Genomic DNA, 14,029 nt, shown 5'->3' on the forward strand with positions numbered 1-14,029 from the left:
AAAGCGCTATAAATGTGCTGCAGGAAAGCACAGCCATCACCCATCTGAGACCGAGTGACACTCCATCGCTGTTTCATCTCATCTGGATACTCATCATGGATATCCCCATTCAGTACCCATGGTACCGCCGGGCCTACCCGTATCGACGCGGCGACCTGTCCTTCGTCGATTCCCTCACCGACTGGCCTCTCATCTGGCCTTTCCCATGGTCCTTTGCTTGGATGCGCCCAAGTTTCATGCGCTGGTTAAACTGGCCTGAAAATGGTCACAGTGAGGTAAAGCGCCCAATGGGTCTTCTCAGCTTCTCAGTGATGTTCCTAACAAGTGTGCTTGTCTCACTCATAGATGCATGTGGAAAAGGATCGCTATGTGATTTATCTGGACGTGAAACATTTCTCACCGGATGAGCTGAGCGTCAACGTCGGCGACGAGCACATCACAATTCACGCCAAGCATGAAGATAGACAGGTTGGTGACATTCTCACTATTGCACATAGAGCTACTGAAGTCCACGTGGGTGACTCTGCTTACTCTCTAGGACGACCACGGCTACGTGTCCAGGGAGTTTCTACGGAAGTACAGGCTTCCTACCGGAGTGTCGTGCGCTGATATCTCCTCCAGCTTGTCCTTCGATGGCGTGCTGACAATCACCGCGCCCAGATCTTCACCTGGCCCCGAGCGTAACATCCCAATATCCTGTGAGGATGGAACAGCCAAGCAGAAAATGTAGAGCGGAATCGAGGGTGGGTGGGGGGCTGCCAGTTTCACTACTAATCCTCACTACTAAATTCTGCACGTGTTTGTATTGAAACCGTTTTGTGGGTGCACGTAAAGGTGGGTCAGCCATGTCTAGATTCCTGCAAAGAGCCTTCTAATAAACCAGTATCTAACTTACTACTATTGTCAAATGCCTGCAAGACAATTGAGCTTTAAACCCCAGATTGACATTTAAAGACAGGAGTCATGTTAGAAATCAAATAACCTGTGCCACCTTAAATGTAAATCTTATTTTGAATTTCAAAAGGTAACTTACAAAGCTTCCATGCCAAAGATGATTCCAGCGGTGCTTGGAGGAGTGTGAGTCTGTTTGTTTGTTTTGAACTCGGGACCGGGTTCTGCTGAGAGGGAGGGGGGGAAAAAAGGGTGAAGGAGTGTTAGTTGAAGGAGGAAATACTGTTAAAAGTTTCCACAGGGAAGCAGGGCCTTTAGGGATAACTTGTATTTATGTATGTGTATGTGTATGAGTGTGTGATGCTTCCTAAAAGAGTGAAAATGTTCTCAATGATGATCCCTGATCATTCTTTGCAAATGCTAAATATCCCTTGGTGTATTAACACAAACACATGATACATAGAATAAATGTTGGGAAAAAAATAAATGTGTCTGAGTTTACATTTTTTGAGAGGAAAATCCATAAAAGTCAGTGATGCAAAAGTACAGACACAAAATACAGTAGATTTGACAAAGTGATGTTTATTATTATTAGTGTGGACATCAAAACTTAATCCACAATACGAAATGAGAATTTTTTTTTTAGATGTTGCATAACATGCCATAAAGTGCTCCATAAGAAAGGCAATCATTGTCTGCTGTTTGCCAAATACTGAGCCCGTATTTGACGCTATTTTGTTTTTTTTACCAGTTGCAATGCATTAGCGTATATTCAAAAATTATTTTCAATATATATCCAATTTAATATGAGTCAGTGTCTCCACAACAATGCGAATTACCCCGATTCTGCAGGTGTACCAAACGATGAAGGCTGCTGTATAATCTTGTCATATAAACAAATGTATTCACCTCTGATGGATTCCATTTCAGTTACAGTAAAAGTCCCATTTCTGAAAACAAAATGAAAGTGCAAAAATGAGAAGCGTCATGGATCATTAGTTGGAGTACTGTGTGCATTGAGTGTGTGTTCACCCACAGTCGTCTTGACTTCTGTGTTGGCTGGCTCAAGAGCTTGAACCTCCTCCACCACAGTGCTGGGAAAGTGACCAATACGAGCCTCCTGTCCTCCATAATAGGAATCCTGAACCTGGCAGTGTCCATAGATGACATTTGTTGTAAATATAAACAACCACAGGTTTGGTTCTCCTCCACTTTTTTTTAGTTTTACTCACACTGCCTGCCCAGAAGAGGTTGCCAGTGTCCTGCAGCATAGCGTAGACGTAAACAAGCTGCCCCTGTCTGATGGAGATGAACCTGCAGTCTGCGGGGTTATAGTCCTGAATGGCACGAGCTATCAGGATAGCATCTGCGCAGAAATTGGGGGAGGAAATAAGATCAGACTCTTAACAGCGTTATTATAAAGTCACGGGGTACTTACAGCTACATTCCGAGTCAGCGCAGCGTTTTCGAGCTGAAAGTTTCGGCATCTGTCTTCCTGCATCAGAGTTTGGCAACAAAAACCAAAGTGAGAGGAAGAGAAAGATTTTGCAAAGCATGTCTGCACCCACTAGGCTCTTCTTCTGATCTTCAGCTTTGGTAGGAGAAGTTGTGATGGTGCTCGCTATTTGTACTTATTTGTGTTTGCACCCCACCTCATCCCCCTTGCTTACCACCTAACACAGGAGTCCTTTGAAAGCTTTCAAGTAGCTAGGTAAACAGGACGGAGGGATGAGGAGGAGGGGTGTTGTGGATTGAAGCGTGCAAATTGGACAAAGTCATACTTGTTTTCTGACCTCCACCTCCCTCCCGCCTTTTTTTTCCATGCCAACTTTGCCCAGTGAATTCACACTAGAGTGTCCTCTGAGGCCATCGCTGGGTTCCTTCCTTCCTTGTTCAGCCGCTAGATGTCAGAGAATCTTTTGCTGCTTTTTTTTCCCCGCCTCGTACATCCAGCCTCTCCCTTTCAGAGCAAAACTCAAAGAGGTGGAGCCTCTACCTGTATTTACATACAGTTTCCTGCACTGCCAAGGGAACCAGCTGAGCCTCTCCTGAACAAACACTCACCGAACAGGAAGACTATTACTCTTTGGCGTGACAAGCTTGTGGGGACGTTCAGGTAAGGCTGCCTTTTTTTTTCCAGGCTGATGTTGAAATAACATTTTAACATTAAATATGACACAATTGTACGTACAAATCCTTGAGGATAAAAAGGTCAGGTATGTGTTCAGTTAATTTCAAAAGGTCTTGTGACAATTCTTCCCATTTCAATCTCAGCTTCTGTTAAAAACAATGTTTATTATTTTGCCTGTTGTATAATTCAGAATCGCGCGACCCTCAAGAGGATAAGCAGTTCAAAAAAATTAATAATTTAGCATATAAATCATTTTGTATAGAAGGGTGCTGTTTAATGTTTTGCTTGCGTAACATTATTACACGTGAGAGGCAAAATATTAGAAACCCCTCATGGATACGGTACCTAAAGTTGTGACTAGAATTTATCTTACGTTATCAGAAACTATATCTTCAAAAGATAATGTTAAGAAGACTTCTCAATCACAAAACTAAAAGTTTACTGAGTGACATGTTGGGAAGAAACACTGAAAGCCATTAAACATGGAATTCAGGGAGTGGATCCAAACAATGAATATAGTAGATCTGGTATTTCGGTCAGAACTTAACAAAAGAGACTCCCAGACAAAAGAGTATTTGAGATTAGATTACTAGAAAACAGCCACAGGGAACCCTCATAAATATCGTCTGACCTGTATTTACTTTTGGTTTTATTATCTTGTCCTGCACAGGACCGGAAAGGTGAATAATATCAGGGTCATCTGGAGTACGGTGAAGACCTACACACTGCGATTAATTGGATTACAAACACCAATTTCCAGAGGGTTCGTCAACATACCGGTCAGATTTATGATGTTCTCCAAGTGACCCCTGGAACGCCGCGATCATGTTCAGCCCCAGGAAGAGTAGTCTCCCTCCCCCTAGCCTGGAGGACTCCTTTTTCCCGCTCTCCTCTTCTTCTTCCATCTCACTTTCCTTCGCCCTGCCCACATCCACGCCGGATCACAGGAGCATCGATAGCGGGGGCAATATAGAGACGGACCTTATTTTGGCAGCTGAGTTGGGACAGGCTCTGCTGGAGAAGAATGAGGAACTGGCTGCTGCTCTGGAGGAGAAGCAGAGGGAGGTGGAGGTAAGTGTGTTTGATTTGAACCCAGGGAAAACAATCACAACTAAGAATTATGTAAAGGCCACTTTACAGTTAGAAAAACATGACAAGGAACTATGACAGTTTCCATCCGCCCTCTTAATGACATGCCACTGATTGTCTGTGACATAATAACAAGTTGTCTTAGAAGGATGTACCACAGAGTTCATAACTACGTACATATGAAAATAATAATGATTTTTTTTTTCCCATGATAAATTTCTTACAAAATATCTAACGTCACGAAGTATAAATGCAAACTCAAAGTGAGCTCTGGACTTTGACTACAATTTTAAGGAATGAAATTTGAAACTGAATTTGACTTTTTTATACCCAAATTTGTGTCAGCTCATTCTTTTAAATCAAGAAATAATGCGCTTTTTTTAAATTTATTAACTTTTGCAGATGTTGAATTTGAAAATTCATACCTAACATTAACAATTGTTTGTTTTTTTTACCAAAATAAATGATTTGAAAAATATTTTTTTGTGAGGTAATAATATCAATTTGTAAAACTGTATTTTTTTTCAACTCGTGTATTTATTTCAAATTTAAATACTGTGTTGTCAAAACAATTTGTAAAAAATGGAGTTCACACTTCCTGTTGTGTTTGAATGTCTCAGACAATACAACAGGAGAAGCATGTCCTGCAAAGGAAGCTGGATATGAACGAACTGGCGTCCGGACAGAAAGAAGCTGAGCTGAACGGAGATTTGGCCGCCTTACGCTCCGAGCTGGACCGCCATCACATTCAGGGTCGTGACCGGCGTAAGGATGAAAGCGAGCAACTAACGCAGTTATCTAACCATAACCAGCGCCTGGTGGAGCAGCTATCAGAGGTGCGTTTTACATCATCACTCATCGAGCAGGTTTCGATTCACAAAACACGATGAGTGTTTTGATGATGCAGTTACGTGCTAAACTTAGTACCAAGAAGTCACAATGCAGCCAAACAGGTTCGGGGAGTTTCGTAATTCTTTGAATCAAATTTTCCCCTCTGCCACCTTTCTAGGCTGTCACGCTGGAACATTCCTTGAGGACTGAGATTCGTAGCCTGAGAGAGGAGATGGACGAGTCCTCCTTCAGCCGGAATATTAGCTCCACACAATTAGAAAACACGCTCGCAGAGGTATAAATATCACCCTGACACACTTTCATAGTTACACACAGGCCTCTTTCGTAGACATGTTGACAAAAGTGAAAATAGAAGAGGTTGCTTTTGGATGTGCCTCGTAAATTCCGCAGTTCACACCGAAAATGTTTGATGAGGCTTGGTTGCACCAAATTCATCCAAACATTTCATTATGGACATCCTCGCTTTTTGTGTCAGGCTGGAATAATAAATTGCCTTAGCTAAACTGTTCCTACACAGTTGGTAACACAATTGTCCACAAGATTCAGGAGGAAATAAAAAAATAAAACAGCGGCTTAATTAAGAGGTGTGTCGCAATACCTTCCAGCATTTAGAAATGAATTTAATAAAGGTTTGAACTCCTATTTAAATACAGTAATTTAAAGGAAAGTGATTTTAATTGGTACTGTGACCAGTTTGAAAATTACCTGCGGCGCCCATCCTTTGTCTACACCAGAGCCGAGTTTTGAAAGGGCGCCTGAGTCACATGGAAGCTCAGTTGAAGGCCTCCCAGGAAGACAGCGACAAGCTACGCTCCGAGCGCAACGACCTCAGGGTCAGGGTGACGGAGCTTCAGGTGCAGCTGCGAGAAAAAGAAGCAGAGGTAAACGTCCGCCTTCTAACCAGGTGGTCTTTACGACGACACTAACAGGAAGCAATCAACTTCTCACTAACCAGCAACTAACACAGTGATTGCAGTGTTAGACCCTTGAGTGTATCTGTGTGTGTTTGTGTAGCTAGAGCAGGAACAAGGGGTGGTGTTTGAGTTGCGTACCATGAATCGCTCTCTGCAACAAAATGCCCTGAGCCTGGGAGAAGAGAGCATCCTGGACATTACACACACACGACCTTTGTCACTGCTTAGTGAAATTCAGCAATCCCAGGTACATAACAGAGCACTCACACATACACACAGAGATACCGCTGCTACTTTTTGGGCGTACTAACAAGTAATGACTTTGACTCTTTGCTTTTGTTGATTTTAGAAAATAATTTTAGAAAATAATTTGGCTCACGTATGAAACATGTATGTCTGATATGTCCGTCCCCACCGACCTCACTCTGCAGGCCAAAGACGCCCTCCTAGCCCACTCGGTGGCGCTGCAAGCGAGAGATGACGAGATAGCAGCACTAAAAGAGGAGGTCTGTAGCAACCCTTGGTACACACGTATGACAAAATAGAATGTAAAGGATTAAACAATTAATACTGCATCGCAACGCTCCTTCCGGTGTTGCCAATTTGGCCACCAGGAGGCAGTATAATACTACAGTCATGCAGGCACAAAGGAAAAATAATAAGATGCACTAACAGTGATTTTTCATCTATCTATCTATCTATCTATCTATCTATCTATCTATCTATCTATCTATCTATCTATCTATCTATCTATCTATCTATCTATCTATCTATCTATCTATCTAAAGTGTTGCTCCACCGGTTGTGTTCAAATATCCTTCTATGGCGTTTTTAAACACCGGAGATTTTCTGTTTGCCATTGATAGTGTAGTGGTTCACATAGAGGATCATTTCCCACTCATTGAACACAACACAAGATGTAACTTTAATCATACTAGACGCTATCATACAGACATCGTACACAACCACGCCATATAAAAGTGCGGTATGTAAATCTTCAGTTGTGCTACAGCCAGAATGGTGCTTTGTCAGATTCACATAAGCAAATGACCACCAAGATTAGATAAGGCCATTTTCATGAGGAACTTTCTGCAGTATCTCCTGTGACTCATCACTATGTGTACAACTTCTCAGTTGCAATCCCAACAAGAAGAACTGGAATTACTGAGGGAGGAAATCAAACCATTTCGAGGCAGTCCGGGTGCGCCGAATTACAGGTAAAGCTACACACTTTAAAAAAAAAAAAAATAGCTGTAATGTAGTATGTTCATAGATGCTAATTAACTCACCGCTGTCCAGTTCGTTAGAGAGCGAGTTGGCCATGGTGCGACAGGAGAAAGACTTACTGACCCATCAGCTTCTCAACACCATCCAACACAAGGTGGCGCTGTCCCAAGAGCTGGATGCTTGGCAGGTATGCCTGAAATAGACTCGGACATGCTATCAAAGACATTTCAAACAACTCTCAATCTCATTAGACTGCAAAGAAAATTAAATGTACCGTTATAAATATAATCCTACCCGCAACTTTTCTTGCAGGAGGATATGCGGTTGGTAATAAATCAGCAGGTGCTGCAGAAGGAGGAAGACAGACTAAAAATGGTTGAGCGAGAGAGCACAGGAGGACTCCAACGAAGCAAGTCGTTGAAATTGAAAGGGGAAGTAGGAAAAGGATTCTTTGCGTCTCTTTTCAAAGACAAATAACACGCATGGAGACAGAAAACAGCATCAAACTAACAATTTTTTACATAACAAGCAAGTGTATATGTAAATGTATATATATATATATATATATATGTATTTATGGATGTACAGTAAAGTAATACTTTCCATTTTTATTGCTTTTCTCTTGTATTTTACATGTAGTTTGCTTTGCTTGAACCGATAGGAAGAGACAAACAATGATATAATAGAAATAACATAGTTTAATAATAAATTAAGTTAAAAAAATGCACTCCCTTCCACATCCCCTCTTCTTAAATAACATAAATAACACAATTAATATATTAATGATGACTAGAACGTGCAATAGTGCATTTTGCATGATACAGAGAGCAGCATACCTTCCATCCAATTCATTACTTGGTCCTCTTGGGAAGTACGTAATAGCACCTTTTGCACACTTTTACACTCCACTGAAAACTTTTTTTGGGGTCAATCTGTCCAATCCAAACCATCATTTTTGGTTGTATTAAAATCAAACTTGGTTACTACCGATCCAAAACTGGTTTATAATCTGCATGTTATAGAATTAAATGACAATGATTTTATTCTACTTTGCGGGGAAAATGGCAAACACTCCATTGAAAAATCTTAAAATAACATTATTTTCTTTTTTACAAGTTGTAACAAAATGTCTGTACTAGTAGATCCTTCATAATTCTTGTTGCACCACTCAAAAAGTCCACATTATTATTATCTGCTTAATGGGATGGCGCCCAAATAAATAAATAAATAAATAAATAAATAAATAATCCCCCTTTATTTTCAGAGGTAGATTGCATTGTGATGATGCACTGATTTCAGGAATTCTTCGAGGCCCCATACTGTGGGATTTCCTGGAACTGACTCACCTTCAGGTTTTTTTTTTTTTTTTAGGATGGATTCATGGAGGCAGCATTCTGTTTTGTCAGTTGTCAATGTCAGCAATAATTAAAAAAAAGTAGACTATTGTCCCACATTGACACCGAGACCTACTTGCAGCTTGTCCCCGCGGTGGTTTACAAAGGCACCCATGATCAGGGTGGCAGGGAGCGGGCTCAGGCGTTTCTCCAGCACGCCTCCGATGATGCAGCGACTGTTAATCATACCTGCCAGCACGCGACACAAAAGGTACCTTCAATTTTGCTCTTAAAATTAAAAACAACAAAAAGGCTCAATTCAAATGCAAACCTCGAAAGACCATGTTGGCTTCTGGTAGTTCCATCTGGTACCCAAATGAGGTTGTGGTCTCCTGAGTCCTTGTACTGGCTTCGAATTCCACCCCAACTTGGATCTAGTGAGCCAACAACCACATGCATGCATTAGTATGACATTTATTAAATTTTAAGTCATGTTAGCTCCAGCACCTGCTTGTTAGCTCTATGATAGTAGCTAGCATGGGCACCTCCTTTACCGGCATTTAGTGTTGCCACCCAGTTTGGTCCTGGAAAAAAAATAGGGTAAAAAAAAAAAAAAAGTACTGTTACATCCACCCACCGAAAGATGACTCCAATTCACGGCTACATTTACTTAAATCACAAGGAATTCCCACTTGAATACTGCCCAGCCAATGTGAGGATTCCACCCTCTTCTGCTCTGCCTCTGTGGTAGACCATCTCGCCTCCTAACACCAGACCAGCGGACACACTCTGCAGAAAGTGAGCCACTAGGATAACTGCTCGGAGAAAAAAAGACACAGAAATAATGTCGATTTTTAACAACTGAGAAACAACGACAGCAGATGTGGTGTCACTGTTATATGTACAACTATGATGCATTGTTGTTGGATTCCATTATTGTCCAGGTTAAAGTAACTAAGTATCTGGTCTCACCTGATTCTCTAAGCACGTCTGGATTAGCCACCGTCACAGCAGCAGTGAAGTCACTCCCTCTGTACTCGGTTTCAAACTGCCACGTTACAAACTGGGACTGATGGGTCTGAAGCACAATGAAAGTGTGGATCACTTAATGTTTCAAGGCAGAGTAGGAGAAACAGATTGAAGTGTTTTATTTGTTGTTTTTCTTTTTTTTTTACCTGGAATACCGATCTGGCTCGTACACGCTCAGTGAGATGCAACAAAGCATGAGCGTTCAGACTGCCTGAGGAATCCATCTCACCAATTAATGCGGGGGCATCCTGGAGGTAGACGAGGGATCAATATGCAACGTCTGTGAGCGTACCACAATCGGGATTCAAGCTTTACTTTGTCTTTGCTGTAGTCGTCTGATTGCAGATGCTCCACATGGAATCGATAGTACGAAGGACTGACGGCACTGAGGTGGAGAGTATGACTGACCTGAACACAAGTGTGACACGTATTAAAAAGTTACATTTTATCTCACGGTCATAATATAGGCTTAATGTATGTGACGAGCATCACCTTGAAGAAGCTGCTCACAGTTTTATTGACAATCATCTTGATACCCTCAATCTGTTGAGGAAACACATCTGGGAGGAGGAGAAGAGGAAAATTGCTCATAAGGGACAAAATCATTCAATCACAAATGGGTCATTTGACTTTTATTAGTACTTTTTTGCCACCATTGGTAACTTCAACTCGTATCAAATGCCTGACACAGGTCATTAGATGTCAATGAGAGATTTTTGGAAGTTGAAATTCTATTTCAGGTGAACCTACCTTTGCAACTCCTGTGTAGGGAATGAAAGCTGCCTGGGTTAGGTAGTCGTCCATCTCTCTTCTCCCAACGTGGTGGGCTGTACCAGTGAGCAGGATGCGCGTCCCAGCGAAAAGGAGGGGGGTCCGTAGAAAAAGGCCAGTTCGGGTGGCCCGGACCGGAAGACAAAGCCAGAACACTGCCCATGGGGCTGCAATGCTTCCTGGAAGGAATGAAAAACACTTTTTATATAACAATAATTTCATATGTATATATTTAAAATCTCACCTTTCTTTTAAAAGCAACAAACAATATCTTAATCAAAAGTGCTCCTTTTAAGAATTACATTTAAAGAGCTGGTGTATCTAATGTTGTGGCTGGTAAATGTACAGAGGAACATGACAGTAGTATGCTAAATTAAAAAAATAATAACAATGAAGATGAATTAAAATTGCTGTAGAAATTTAATTTCAAAACATTTTCCCATCAATGCACAGCATTCGGGAAAAGATGGACACAGGTGCATCAATTAGTACCGTTAGCTTACATGACCTTAGCATCTTGTAAAAGCGGACGCCAAAATATTTTTTATCTGTTATGCTCTCGTCTTCAACCCGGATTAAAATACCTTAAATTCCTGGAAGAAAGTGGGCGCGATACATTTGAAACACTACCACGTTGATAAGAAGGGTCGCTCGAAAAAAATGAGGGAACTGATCTTTTGGCTGTTGTGTGTCTCAAGATAACATCTCCCCAAGAAACATGACCACAAGGTCCGTTGCCCGGTGGACTTGGTTTTCAAAATAATAATTATAATTTAATTAGATTACAACTCACATGCTTTAAATAAATTATGTAAATGTGTTTTATTATTTTACACTTATGTACATTTGTGAAATTAATGTAAAAAGTTTTGTTTATAGTCGGACTACTATAGTTGGAACACTTTATACCCACGCAGGCTGCATGTAAGCAAGATTAATCTTGATCTTTTGCGTCCTGATCGGTACCGTCCGTAAATCACGAGAAGGTCAGACGGTTTGAGCTACAAGCCGGGAAAACTCGTTTTAATTATCAAAACAAAATGCATGTTAATAAGTCTGTTTAAAAACAAGAAGGGGATCTTTTGCAACAAGAAGGGGTCATTCTTTTTAGAAACCTGTCAATTCGATTCTCGCTCTCTGTGATCCACTGGTTGATATGTCTCGTTCACTGTCAATATTGCTGGTGGGAGAAGGGAACTTTTCATTTTCCGCTGCTTTGTGTTGCTTTCCATCGGAGATGAGCGTCACAGCCACTTGTCTGCAGCCGCAGGAGGAGGCACTGCGGCAGGAAGGTGCACTCAATAACATGCAGATCATCAAGGACTCCGGTGAGGATTTTTGGATTGTTGTAAAAATTACTGCACTGCATTTTTAATGCATATTTTGTTATGTCTTTTTGCAGGTGGAAGGGTGCTTTTCGAGGTAGACAGCACAAAGCTTGGGGAATGTGCATCCCTGCAAGGGCATTTGTTTGACCGTGTCGTTTTTAACTTTCCACACTGCGGGAGAAAGAGCGGAGTTAAAAAGAACAGACAACTTCTCAAAGATTTCTTTCTCAGGTAAAATTGCATACAGTTTACATAGGTTTTATTTTAGCTGACATGCTGACATGTCAGAAAAGACTACTAGAACATCTGAGCTTTATTTGAACTATTCTTAATTTTGTGTTTTTATTTTTTCGCACCCATAGTTGCATTCAGGTGTTAGCCGAAGATGGGGAGGTTCACGTTTCCCTCTGCAACGGACAAGGCGGGACGCCGGCCGACCAGCCGAGGCGAGAGCGGCATAACAGCTGGCAGGTGGTTGCCATGGCAGCAGAGGCACGCCTCATCCTCAGTGATGTCCGCCCTTTCGAAAGTGACAAATACCAGATCTACAAATGCACCGGATACAGGTAAGACACAAAGGTGAGTGTTTAAATAGCTCTTTCATTTATTGTGGGATTGGAAGTTATTTTAATATCATATGCTTTTCCGCAGGAGTCAGGATAAAGGCTTCCATTTGGAGAATGCTATGCTCCATGTGTTTACTCGTAGCGCTCCCTTCAGCTGTCCTCAGGTGTTTAAAATGGAGGAGTCTGTGGAAGGAGAAAAAATCCAGTACAACATCCCGTCCGAACTCAGCGATTACATATCTCGGTAATATAAACTAATATAAATGAATATAAATTGTGTCTGACTGCCTTTCTCCTTCTTTTAGGGGCTTTCTCACTCCAGATTCTGTCCATCCTGTCAAATTGGTGCAGGACTTTCTTCTGGAAAGGTTACAGGAAAAGTGGTCAGTCTCCATGACGACAGAGACCCTTCCCTTGCTCATCACAGCCAAACAGTTGCATTTAGGTTGCCCTGATATGGACCACACATTGTTCTACTGGATTCACACTTGTCAGAAAGAGCTGGATTGTGAGGCTTGTACATCAGCACGTGAGTCCGAGGGTAAGGGAGTGGATGGAATAAGGTCATTGTGCTCTCCTGATGTTGACCTTGAAGGGGAAACTGCTGTTTATATGTTACGGCCCTCGTTACGCCCCCTGATGGAAGTTGCTAAGACAGAAGAGTGGACCGGTGTTGAGACAGAAATGGAAAAAAAAGATCTTCAAGGAATTCATTTGGATCATGGTGTGGCAAGCTCGCTGGTTGGTGTCAGTGGTCTGGTGTTCCAAAATGTTCCGGTCAAACACTGGGCTCTGCCTGTTTTCCATGAACTGCTCTTTACTGGTGTTCTCCATAAAAAGTACGAGCCTGTAAAAGTTCTTGAGGAGACTTTGGGAACGCTGCTAGCGCCCTATGGTGTCTCCTTGGTGACCAAGCAGGAAGGTCTGCATCTGGTTGCACAGCCAATGGGTTTAATCGGTAAAGTACTCACAAATAACTCCAGTGACGTCAGTGTGACCGTTTCTTTAAATCTGGACCTCCTCGCCGTGCTCATGTTCTCATTCCCGGACTGGCGGCTGCTCTGGTCACATGACCCGCGCTTCTCACAGCAGTTTGCCGTAAGACCAACCCCTGGGACACCTTTCACCGCATATTCCCTGTACCCTGAGATCTTCAGCTTTGACATCAGCTTCTGGACAGAGATGGCGTGGAAGGAGAAGAAATTCTACGGGCTGGTCCGTGAAGCCTCCTGCGGGACTGTGGAGCATGTTAAACTCATTGATAAATTCTCACATCCGGATCTGAGCCAGACCAGCTACTGCTACAGGCTGGTTTACCACTCACATACACATTCATTGTCACACACACAAGCCATCCAATTCCACAAACGCTTGGAGGCATTGCTGTCCTCATGCTTGGAAGTTACAATTAGGTAGCAGCTAATATTCCTAAGGTTGACTGCTAAATGTGATTTATTTTGAGAATTGCAACTCCCTACATATTAGAATATTAATATAAGCAAATGTTGTGTGAGAGTGGTTGGGAATCTCTGCTCTAAAGCTATTTTATAGAGGGAATGGAAATAAGAGAATGTGCCAGTGTTTCATATATTTATTAATCAGTGTTATTAAATATTTGAGTTGTATGCTCAGCAAGAGACTTTGAGCCGAAATTAAGATACATTGATGCATTGTGCAATATATGCAAGAAAACAAAGAGGCTCAAACTGTGTATTAAACAATAAAATCTTATGTTACATCCAAAAATTGTAAATTGCTCCACATGATAATGCAAATGTACACAATTCGATGCATTATGTAAAATGCAGTACTGTATATAGTCGTGTTTACAATAAATGAAATATTTGCGTGTTTTATTTCTGAAACTACTTTTTGTTATCTTAGACCTCACCTTACT

At 41.7% G+C, this 14,029-nt stretch overlaps 5 protein-coding genes across 10 annotated transcripts; 3 read left to right on the forward strand and 2 right to left on the reverse strand.

Moving 5' to 3' along the window:
- Positions 1-20: 20 nt before the first annotated feature.
- Positions 21-1,378, forward strand: LOC125982728 (alpha-crystallin B chain). Its single transcript, XM_049743719.2, has 3 exons — positions 21-275; positions 346-468; positions 539-1,378. The coding sequence occupies exons 1-3, from the start codon at positions 96-98 to the stop codon at positions 728-730; spliced, it is 495 nt and encodes a 164-aa protein (XP_049599676.1). The 5' UTR covers positions 21-95; the 3' UTR covers positions 731-1,378.
- An 82-nt stretch (positions 1,379-1,460) lies between these two features.
- Positions 1,461-3,693, reverse strand: mia (MIA SH3 domain containing). The gene is made up of 4 exons (XM_049743725.2): positions 2,330-3,693; positions 2,124-2,257; positions 1,928-2,038; positions 1,461-1,841 (listed from the first exon to the last, which is right to left on the reverse strand). Exons 1-4 carry the CDS (start codon positions 2,445-2,447, stop codon positions 1,818-1,820), a joined length of 387 nt encoding a protein of 128 aa, XP_049599682.1. The 5' UTR covers positions 2,448-3,693; the 3' UTR covers positions 1,461-1,817.
- Positions 3,694-3,847: 154 nt separating this feature from the next.
- Positions 3,848-7,715, forward strand: bicdl2 (BICD family like cargo adaptor 2). 2 transcript variants are annotated; one of them, XM_049743659.1, is made up of 9 exons: positions 3,848-4,093; positions 4,732-4,947; positions 5,121-5,237; positions 5,698-5,844; positions 5,978-6,124; positions 6,309-6,383; positions 7,012-7,094; positions 7,177-7,291; positions 7,417-7,715. In XM_049743659.1, the coding sequence occupies exons 1-9, from the start codon at positions 3,848-3,850 to the stop codon at positions 7,579-7,581; spliced, it is 1,311 nt and encodes a 436-aa protein (XP_049599616.1). In that variant the 3' UTR covers positions 7,582-7,715. The 2 variants fall into 2 exon arrangements, with proteins under 2 accessions (XP_049599616.1, XP_049599617.1); XM_049743660.1 differs by lacking the exon at positions 5,978-6,124.
- Positions 7,716-7,784: 69 nt separating this feature from the next.
- On the reverse strand, positions 7,785-10,401 carry si:dkey-71l1.1 (uncharacterized protein LOC569883 homolog). Of its 2 annotated transcripts, XM_049743691.1 has the most exons (10): positions 10,218-10,401; positions 9,960-10,027; positions 9,783-9,875; positions 9,614-9,715; positions 9,411-9,516; positions 9,131-9,253; positions 8,946-9,022; positions 8,770-8,872; positions 8,575-8,687; positions 7,785-8,498 (listed from the first exon to the last, which is right to left on the reverse strand). In XM_049743691.1, the coding sequence occupies exons 1-10, from the start codon at positions 10,399-10,401 to the stop codon at positions 8,472-8,474; spliced, it is 996 nt and encodes a 331-aa protein (XP_049599648.1). In that variant the 3' UTR covers positions 7,785-8,471. The 2 variants fall into 2 exon arrangements, with proteins under 2 accessions (XP_049599648.1, XP_049599647.1); XM_049743690.1 differs by having other exon boundaries at positions 7,785-8,687.
- A 734-nt stretch (positions 10,402-11,135) lies between these two features.
- fdxacb1 (ferredoxin-fold anticodon binding domain containing 1) lies at positions 11,136-13,988 on the forward strand. 4 transcript variants are annotated; one of them, XM_049743611.1, is made up of 6 exons: positions 11,136-11,566; positions 11,641-11,660; positions 11,751-11,797; positions 11,929-12,132; positions 12,218-12,376; positions 12,438-13,988. In XM_049743611.1, the coding sequence occupies exons 1-6, from the start codon at positions 11,395-11,397 to the stop codon at positions 13,546-13,548; spliced, it is 1,713 nt and encodes a 570-aa protein (XP_049599568.1). In that variant the 5' UTR covers positions 11,136-11,394; the 3' UTR covers positions 13,549-13,988. The 4 variants fall into 4 exon arrangements, with proteins under 4 accessions (XP_049599568.1, XP_049599567.1, XP_049599570.1 ...); XM_049743613.1 differs by having other exon boundaries at positions 11,446-11,566; positions 11,929-12,145; XM_049743610.1 differs by having other exon boundaries at positions 11,641-11,797.
- The last annotated feature ends 41 nt before the right edge of the window (positions 13,989-14,029 follow it).

Source organism: Syngnathus scovelli, chromosome 15 (genome assembly GCF_024217435.2).
Source record: "Syngnathus scovelli strain Florida chromosome 15, RoL_Ssco_1.2, whole genome shotgun sequence".
Classification (NCBI taxonomy): domain Eukaryota; kingdom Metazoa; phylum Chordata; class Actinopteri; order Syngnathiformes; family Syngnathidae; genus Syngnathus; species Syngnathus scovelli.

What these genes read in the sequence shown, in the direction of transcription:
- LOC125982728 (XM_049743719.2), top strand. Translation starts at nt 96, where the DNA reads ATGGATATCCCCATTCAGTACCCATGGTACCGCCGGGCCTACCCGTAT. An exon ending in CTGAAAATGGTCACAGTGAG is followed by an intron (nt 276 to 345) that starts GTAAAGCGCCCA and finishes TCTCACTCATAG; the next exon opens with ATGCATGTGGAAAAGGATCG. An exon ending in CCAAGCATGAAGATAGACAG is followed by an intron (nt 469 to 538) that starts GTTGGTGACATT and finishes CTTACTCTCTAG; the next exon opens with GACGACCACGGCTACGTGTC.
- mia (XM_049743725.2), bottom strand. Translation starts at nt 2,447, where the DNA reads ATGCTTTGCAAAATCTTTCTCTTCCTCTCACTTTGGTTTTTGTTGCCA. An exon ending in CGCTGACTCGGAATGTAGCT is followed by an intron (nt 2,258 to 2,329) that starts GTAAGTACCCCG and finishes ATTTCTGCGCAG; the next exon opens with ATGCTATCCTGATAGCTCGT. An exon ending in ACCTCTTCTGGGCAGGCAGT is followed by an intron (nt 2,039 to 2,123) that starts GTGAGTAAAACT and finishes GGACACTGCCAG; the next exon opens with GTTCAGGATTCCTATTATGG.
- bicdl2 (XM_049743659.1), top strand. Translation starts at nt 3,848, where the DNA reads ATGTTCAGCCCCAGGAAGAGTAGTCTCCCTCCCCCTAGCCTGGAGGAC. An exon ending in AGAAGCAGAGGGAGGTGGAG is followed by an intron (nt 4,094 to 4,731) that starts GTAAGTGTGTTT and finishes TGAATGTCTCAG; the next exon opens with ACAATACAACAGGAGAAGCA. An exon ending in TAGAAAACACGCTCGCAGAG is followed by an intron (nt 5,238 to 5,697) that starts GTATAAATATCA and finishes TGTCTACACCAG; the next exon opens with AGCCGAGTTTTGAAAGGGCG.
- si:dkey-71l1.1 (XM_049743690.1), bottom strand. Translation starts at nt 10,401, where the DNA reads ATGGGCAGTGTTCTGGCTTTGTCTTCCGGTCCGGGCCACCCGAACTGG. An exon ending in AGACGTGCTTAGAGAATCAG is followed by an intron (nt 9,254 to 9,410) that starts GTGAGACCAGAT and finishes TTCTCCGAGCAG; the next exon opens with TTATCCTAGTGGCTCACTTT. An exon ending in AGCCAACATGGTCTTTCGAG is followed by an intron (nt 8,688 to 8,769) that starts GTTTGCATTTGA and finishes GCGTGCTGGCAG; the next exon opens with GTATGATTAACAGTCGCTGC.
- fdxacb1 (XM_049743610.1), top strand. Translation starts at nt 11,395, where the DNA reads ATGTCTCGTTCACTGTCAATATTGCTGGTGGGAGAAGGGAACTTTTCA. An exon ending in TACAAATGCACCGGATACAG is followed by an intron (nt 12,133 to 12,217) that starts GTAAGACACAAA and finishes GCTTTTCCGCAG; the next exon opens with GAGTCAGGATAAAGGCTTCC. An exon ending in CTCAGCGATTACATATCTCG is followed by an intron (nt 12,377 to 12,437) that starts GTAATATAAACT and finishes TCCTTCTTTTAG; the next exon opens with GGGCTTTCTCACTCCAGATT.